Below are 8,321 nucleotides of genomic sequence, written 5' to 3' on the forward strand. Positions count from 1 at the left end.
CCCCAACCCCAATTCAGAGACTCCGACAGACAGAGCGTGCGACTTTTGGGTAGGGGTCCGTCTCCCCCTACACCTCCTAAGCCTACGAGGAGGAACAACCCTAGCCTCCCCAGACCCCTTTGCGTCGGCCAAATTCGGCCACCCCCTCCTCCCTTTCCCTCCTGAGGGACCTGCCAGGGGGCGTCCCCCTGTCCCTTTAAATCTCCCAGCTCCCGCCTCTTCGCCCATTCTGAGAGCCAATCAGCAGAGACCTCTTCCCTTTCGCCCCGCCCCACCTAGAGGGGAGAAAACCCCAGGGGACTAGGCCTGTGCGTCACGTGCGCTGGCCACGTCACGTGGGCGGGGGCGGGGGCCGAAGGGAGGCCTGCGGGAGCCGGAGGATTTCTTAATGAAGTATCTCCGCATGCGTATAGGGAATCTGGGGAAGGAGGTGGAAGCATCAGGAGGAGGAGGAGGGAAGGGGTGGGGAAGGGAGGAGGGATGGGGGAGGGGGAAAAAAGAGCGAGGTGTCTCCCTAGCTCGCTGCCTCTGGCAAGTGGAGTTTTTAAAAAGCTCGAGCAGATCATGTCATGACGACTTCGCTGCTCCTGCATCCGCGCTGGCCGGAGAGCCTTATGTACGTCTATGAGGACAGCGCGGCGGAGAGCGGCGGCGGCGGGGGAGGCGGTGGCGCGGGCGGAGCGGGGGGCGGCTGCAGCGGAGCGAGCCCCGGCAAAGCCCAGAGCATGGACGGGCTGGGCAGCAGCTGCCCCGCCAGCCACTGCCGCGACCTGCTTCCGCACCCGGTGCTGGGCCGCCCGCCGGCTCCCCTGGGCGCCCCTCAGAGCGCCGTCTACACGGACATCCCGGCCCCCGAGGCGGCGCGCCAGTGCGCCCCGCCGCCGGCGCCCCCCACCTCGTCCAGCGCCACCCTGGGCTACGGCTATCCTTTCGGGGGCAGCTATTACGGCTGCCGCCTGTCGCACAACGTGAACCTGCAGCAGAAGCCTTGCGCCTACCACCCGGGCGATAAGTATCCGGAGCCGTCTGGCGCCCTGCCCGGTGACGACCTATCCTCCAGGGCCAAGGAGTTCGCCTTCTACCCCAGCTTCGCCAGCTCTTACCAGGCGATGCCCGGCTACCTGGACGTGTCGGTGGTGCCCGGGATCAGCGGGCACCCGGAGCCGCGTCACGACGCGCTCATCCCGGTCGAAGGCTACCAGCACTGGGCTCTCTCCAACGGCTGGGACAGTCAGGTGTACTGCTCCAAGGAGCAGTCGCAGTCCGCCCACCTCTGGAAGTCTCCCTTCCCAGGTAAGGCAGGGGCCCGGCTGCCGCCGCCGCCGCCGGGGACCCCTCCCCGCCCTGACTGCCCCGGGGCTCTGCGCCTCAGCCACCCCCGCCGTCTGGCCCCGGCGCGCCAGCTCGGCTGGGCTGCCGATGGAGCCGGCCGGGCGAGCTACGCTGAGGAATGCGCCGGGAAAGAAATCTGCTCCGACACGTTCCACGGAGCTGCCCGGCAGAGAGTGAAGCAATCACAGGCGCCCGATCTCCAGGCTGCTGGCTCGACTCGGGTCGGGAGCTCACCTCCTCCTCTCCCTGCCCGCTCCAGCTTCACGTGCTGCTCCGGGCCCCCGAAGCCGGCTTCCAGCCAGGAGTGGGGGTGGGGTGGGCCTCGGGTGCCTTGAAATCCACAACCTCCAGGACAAAACCTTCAACTTACGAAAAAATTGAGGAGAAGAGAGAATAAGAACCCCAAACACTTCTTTGCTTGAATTTTTAGGCGCCTTCAGGCACTAGTCAGATTTTTTTTTCAATAAGGATCTAATTTTCCAGGGGTCTACAGAAATGGATGATGTTTCCTTTTTTTCTTTTCTTTTCTTTTCTTGATTTATGTTTTAAAATTCGACCACAAATTTCCTGGCTGTTGAGGGAGCAAAAGAGCTAAAATCTCGGGAGAGGGTGTGGAGAGAAGGGGGTTGCAGCCCTCTCCTGGAATATGAGATTTTCTTTCTTTTCTGCTATATTGAGCTCAAATCAGTGAATTTTCCCACCACCAATTCCCTGAAATGTGGGCGAAAAAGAGTTTGTTAATCCTGCCCCAGAGAAGAGTATGAGAATGAGGTGGGAGATGAAGGCCCGTTCTGGGGTGAAGCTGGGTTGGGACCTCTTGTTCTTGTCTGGCTGTGTATACGGGGATTCACGGATGTCCCGTGCCCTCCCCTGTTCCAGCTATTTCCTAACAGGAGAGGATCCTGAATCCCCCGTTGCTCTCCAAAGGAGCAAGGCTAGTCCAGGTTTCGCAAAATCAGGTCAGAAGATCTGGTTCAGTGCCGCGCTGAGAAATCTCAGTTGGAGTTGAGTGAATACAGAGCTGGAGCTGCTGTTGCGGCTGAGTACAGTGAGGGGGGTTGACTCTCCTCCCTTCTGCTGCCAGAGGAGTCTGGGGGCCCTGAGCTGCCAAAGATGTCTAAAATGTCCATTTCCTCTCCCACAGCTCCACAGGCTGGGCCCAGGGACATTTTCAGTGTAAACTATAGACCTAAGGGTGGGCCTGAAAGTCCCTTGCAACTGGGCTTGGGAGGGGAGGCAAACAGTGAAAAATACCTGAATGATGTTAAAGAGTGTAGCAAATAGCATTCTTGTAAGTATTATGAAATTAATTAGTATAACATAACACAATCCTAGGGTGGTACCCACACTAGGTACCCTGCTTTTAAATGCCAGAAAATTAAAGGATGATAGGATTTTAGTATGTGATATCGTGCATCACCTACTCTGCATTAGCTATAATATAATATGTGATTCCTGTTATGACTACCTCACATGAAACACATAATAACACATTCCTAGCAGAAAGGCGATTCACATGTAGGTAAACAGTAGTGAATTATAAAAAGAAGGGCCTCTAATTCCCCCACCTTACCCAAATGTAAAGCTGAGGAGATAGGGATCCAGCAGGAATTCCTTCCTGGAGCAAGAGGAGCTGGGTCATGCCAAGGGGCCCAGGGACCAAGGAGTCAAGGGACTTAGAGGCAAGGGAGCAGGTGCCCACCAGGCCTACTGTGGGTGCGGGCACGACTGAAGCACTGGGCAGTGGGTTTAGTGTGGGGAGGGAGAAGAGAAGAAGCTGCTCTGGCAGCCCCGTGTGTGTGTGTGTGTGTGTGTGTGTGTGTGTGTGTGTGTGTGTGTGTGTGTAGTGTGGCATGGAATGAAAGGCTGAAGAAAAGCTCAGGAACATAGGAACATCATTGAGTGAAATAAACATCTCATAGAATCCCAGAAAAAAAAACTGCTAAAAATAAACACTTTTTGATCACAGTCTTCTAGGGAAAAAAAAGATACCTTTGAAATAAAAATTTAAAAATAATTAAAATTGAAATTTAATTACACTTGCAAATTATGACTTAGAAATGGATATAAACCCCAGTATGCCCCAGCAGCTATTTGCTCACACACTCTCCATGTGGAAACTGAATCAGGCTGTTGTATCTCAATGAGTAGAGGGGTATAGGCAAGATGTTGATGAAAAAAAATTATCTTCAGACACCCTCCATCTTTCTACCCACACAGAGATCCTTTAGAAGTAGTGAGATTTCCAGATAACTCTGTCTATGCAATTGTGGTTTGTTCGGCAGCATATAGGCATAAACACTTCTGTCTCTCTTCAGCGCCTCTGGCTGAGAACCCTCATCTATGGCAGTCTGGGCTAGTGTGGGAGATGGAGGCAATTGTTCAGAAAGATCCAGATAATTAGGGCCAAGATATGTTGTGGCTTCTTCCTTCCCCCAATTATAAAGACCCTTGCCTCATTTCTCTGTGATTTTTTTTCTTCTCCCTGTTGTGAGTATAGGTTTTTTTGTTTTTTGTTTTTTTGTTTTTTTTGACAGAGGCAAAAATTTCAAGAGTCAGAGAGGAGAGGAGATGGGGAGAGTGCAATAGAAGCTCTTTTGGCCTTTCTGAAAACCCTTACTGACAAGCCTGTGGGTTTAGGTTGAAAAGAGCAACTAGGATTTCTTACACAAATGGACCGAAACAATGTCCACTTCAGAGTCCAGAGCCAGACTGTGGGCCGTCAAGAGCGAAATGATGGTGGTGGGGCTGTGCACAGAGGACACTCAGCCCCAAGAGCAAGCTATAGCTGAGCTTTGAGCTGATTTTCTTTTGCTTCTCGAAGGTGTCTACTAGATCCCCAGGTATGGAGTGGTTTGTGTGTGTGCATGCTCTGGCGGAAAAGATGACTGTAAAATTAATAGCCAAATCCCCACTCATGTTAGGTAGTGTAGACACAATTCGAGGTCTAAGCTACCAGATGTTTCCACATTTGTAAATCCAACTTCCTTTCCAGATGAAGCACAGACAATGAAAAGGGGCTTCTCTGAGAAGCAAGATAGGAACTATTTTCCCAGAAAGTCAAAACACCCAGTAGTTTGGTCTGATCCATTAAAAACTTGGCCAAATAAATCCTTGGCATCCTATAGAGAAAAAATAACCAGTTTAGATCAGCTGTCTATTTGTTTACTGATTTTTTTTTTTTTTTTTTTTTTTAGGGTTCTGTCAATTAAGCCTCAGTAGAAATTCAGAGTTGGGGCTCAGGGAAGCCAAAATTGGGTGGTAGCCAGACTAGACACCCCATTTTAAATTGGGAGAGTTTCCAGAAAGAGAGGTTAAAAAAAAATTGGGGACAATAATCTGGGTAATTCAGGAGCCCTCACCCAACTTTACCCTGCTTTGCTCTCAAGGGAAAAGGAGGTGTTTTGAAGTTGGATTGTGGCAGGTGGACTGTTTCCGTTTTAAAACTTACTGTATCATTATGTTGAAAGTCAGAAAATCTCAGTTTAAAATCTGGTTCTGTCACTTAAGTTATTTTTACTCACTTTGAGCCTCAGATTCCTGATCTTGTAAACTGGGTTTAATAAAATAAGCCAGAAGAAATGTTCTGAGGGGGAGGAAAAACTCATAGTATCACTATTTGCGCTCTTCTTTTTACTCTGGTTCCCAAATCATCAGTTTCTTGACTCATGTTTACATCTGTAAGAGTAAAACGAATGTGAGAATCTGAGGGATTTTTTACAATAATCTTGTAGAAAAAGTCTTTTTTAACCTCAATGATCTAAGTTTTGTTTTTTTTTTTCAGAATTAAAAAAAAAATCCTTGGCCTAGTCATACAGAGGCAATGAGAAATAAGTCCAACAATTTTCCTGAGAAACTGTCACCATGAAGACAGCCCAATCAGGCCATTAGAATCCCCTCTCTAGCATTTTTTCCTAAGTATTTTATTTTTCCCCACGTTTGATTGTGCCTTTTCCCTATCCTGTATAGACAGAGGTTCCTGGAGAGAGCAGACCCAGTGGGAAAGGGTTTAGGGAAGGTGTTTTGTGCGGGCGGAATGGGAACAAGCCTTACAGGAAGAGCTCTGTCTTCACTCTGGGCTGTGTCTATGCTTTCAGAGCAGTAAGAATGAAGGGGAAACCCCAAGTATTCCTCCCTCCTCACTAGCTTCCTCCTGAAGAAATCTGACATGAAAAAAAATTGAGGGATGAACTAGTCATATAATCTCCCTAATTCCCCATTTCCCCTTGAAAGTGTTGCTTTGACCTTTTATTGGCAAGGGGTGAGGGTAAAGTAGAAAGGGGGATGCACTTTTTTTTTTTAAGTTCTTGTGAAATCCTCCAAGCCCAAAGAAAGGAGAGATTAGACTGGTAATAGTTGGGATGACAAGATATTCAGGGACTAGTGTTGGCACATGGGGTGGATATAGTTTCTACCAGCCTTGCAGGAATGGAGAGGGAAGGAGGAGGTTGGAGCAGAATTTGCTCTACTGTGATGGATGGGAAATTGTGGGGGTGTGGGGCTGGGAATTGGGTTCATTTTTTAGAAGATGCATGCAAACAGCTGGTTTTAACCCAAGAAGGGTGCACCTGGAGCCTCCACTGATGGGCAGACATTGGGGTATGGATTTCTTACTTCCAGAGACTTGATTCCCTACATCTGAGTGTCAGGATCCCCCACCTTGGGTGTTCTGAGATGCCTGTTGGGGGTCATTGGGCCCAGATTCCTAGAGTGATTAGCCCCCAGGCGGTCTGACTAAACCCTGATACTCTTCTTCTATCTGTTGGTGCAGGTTAGGGGACCTAGCGCAGAGCCAGTGCCCACTGAAGCTGTCTCCTCCGGGTCATACTCTACCCCCAAATTTCAACAGAACACTTTCCCCCTGACAATCGGGCAGAGTGTAAGCTAATAGGCACCCAAACAATCCAACTGCAAGAAGGAGGGATTTATCTGAATACCTGCAATCCTGCAAGGGCTGGGGTGGAAACTGGGGGATGGGATGTGATGGGACTCTTCCAAGTGTCTGAGGGTCCTAATAACCAATGCTACCCAGTCATATTGGAGCCTGAGGCAAAAGGAAAAGCCAAAAATACTGATCCTGTATTTATTTTACATTTTTATACTTTGTTCAACATGGATTTTTTTTTTGCATTCATTTTGATTTTTAAAGCCGTTGCATTAAAATGTTTTTCATTTTTTAACCTTGATTATCGTGGGTTTTTGGTGCGCCATCCTTAAATTTTGCGCCACGCTGGTTTCAGCCTAGTCGTGGCCTCGCTAATAAAAGAGGTGCAAAGGATTTGAGGGCCCCATCCTCCGGTCCCCCTCGAGCTGCCTGCTCGCACCCTGCGCCTCCGCAGCCTCCCGGCGCCTAACCCTCGCCGACCGGGCGCCTCACTCCCGCCCGCCCTCTCTCTCCTCCACAGATGTGGTTCCCCTACAGCCCGAGGTGAGCAGCTACCGGCGCGGGCGCAAGAAACGCGTGCCCTACACCAAGGTGCAGTTGAAGGAGCTAGAGAAGGAGTACGCGGCCAGCAAGTTCATCACCAAAGAGAAGCGCCGGCGCATCTCGGCCACCACGAACCTCTCCGAGCGCCAGGTCACCATCTGGTTCCAGAACCGGCGGGTCAAAGAGAAAAAGGTGGTCAGCAAATCGAAAGCGCCTCACCTCCACTCCACCTGACCGCCCCCACGGCCGCCCGCCCCGTCTATTTATGTCACAGCTTTGTACCATAACCGAAACCACCGAAGGACCCTTCGCCGGTGCAGACGAATATTTAATATTAACAAAAAAAGAGGAACCGCACCGCCAGGAGGCGGAGAGGATCGGAGGCTGAGCTCTGTCGCTCCCTGCTCCCCAACCCCGTCCCCCCACCCCCACCCAGAGGGAACCCTCCCGGCCTCGACAGCTTTGGAGATGGGTCCGGGTGGGCTGTGGGAGAAAGGCTGTCGCCCTCACCTTACCCGTAGCCGGGCCAGAAAGCTGAACGTTGGCGAAGAGCCCAATCTTTCCAGCCAAAGCGGGTTTGCGAGCGCGGACGACCCCGATTCTTGCTTCCTTCTTTGCCCAGGAGGGTAGAAGAGCCTCCTGAGCCTGCGGCCTCCCTCGAGGCAGGACCTGGCGAGTTCATACTTCCCTTCCAGTTTCTCCTCCTTCTCCCTTCCCTCTTGCACTCCTTTTGCAAGATTTCCCAGTTAAGGTTTTCTGTGCATATTTTAAAAGTCGCGTTAATATTAATAATGTTAGGGATCTGGCAGCGTGATTGGAGTTCAGATGGCTGCACTAGGTTTTCTTTCCTTCCTGTCTCTTTCAACAAAAGCTGGAATCAGCAGAGTCCCCACACCCACCCCAGCCAAAAAGTGCTGAATTTCTCCACTTTAATCTCACTGCCTCCCTTGTTCTGCTCTCTAAGTTAATGATAGAAATCCAAGGAAGACAAAACCCCCAACCATGCTGCTTAAGTCAGCTTACTTATTTCCCTCCCGCTTCTCTCTTTCTCTCTCTCTCTCATGATGTTGAGGTTGGGTATCAGGCCAGGCACAGAAATAGAACTTTTTTTTCTCTAAGGAAAAGACAAATTTCTCCTCCAAGGAGCTGGAGAGTGGGTCCCTCACCAGAGTTCCCCTCTAGTCTCCCCTATCAGTTGTCTCTCTACCAAGGAAGCAGCTCGGGAGCGGCCTCACACTTTCGCTTTTACTGATTGTCCAGGCGAAAGCAGTTTTCTTCCAGGAGGCTAGAATAACTGGCCTCCAATTATCCAGCTAGTATAGACGCTGCCTAACATTTCCCTCCTCAAAGGCCAACTTGGTGCTGTGGGAGCCCCCTCACTTCCCCTCTTCCCACTGGCGCATTACAAAACAGTGTTTTTTGGAAATGTCCATCAGAAATAGGCTCTCTCTCTCTCTCTTTTTTTTAAAATGTTGTGTATCTGTATATAGTATTGTGATGTCAGAATGACAATGTACTGAATGCAAAAAGAAAAAAACCCTACAAAACTGTTTTTAAAATA

General features: G+C 50.3%; 1 protein-coding gene across 1 annotated transcript; it reads left to right on the top strand.

The window, feature by feature from the left end:
• The first annotated feature begins 569 nt into the window (after positions 1-569).
• On the top strand, positions 570-7,174 carry HOXC13 (homeobox C13). The gene is made up of 2 exons (XM_077167994.1): positions 570-1,293; positions 6,738-7,174. Exons 1-2 carry the CDS (start codon positions 570-572, stop codon positions 6,992-6,994), a joined length of 981 nt encoding a protein of 326 aa, XP_077024109.1. The 3' UTR covers positions 6,995-7,174.
• The last annotated feature ends 1,147 nt before the right edge of the window (positions 7,175-8,321 follow it).

Source organism: Tamandua tetradactyla, chromosome 7 (assembly GCF_023851605.1).
Source record: "Tamandua tetradactyla isolate mTamTet1 chromosome 7, mTamTet1.pri, whole genome shotgun sequence".
In the NCBI taxonomy this organism is placed as follows: Eukaryota; Metazoa; Chordata; class Mammalia; order Pilosa; family Myrmecophagidae; genus Tamandua; species Tamandua tetradactyla.

What these genes read in the sequence shown, in the direction of transcription:
- HOXC13 (XM_077167994.1), top strand. Translation starts at nt 570, where the DNA reads ATGACGACTTCGCTGCTCCTGCATCCGCGCTGGCCGGAGAGCCTTATG. An exon ending in CTGGAAGTCTCCCTTCCCAG is followed by an intron (nt 1,294 to 6,737) that starts GTAAGGCAGGGG and finishes TCTCCTCCACAG; the next exon opens with ATGTGGTTCCCCTACAGCCC.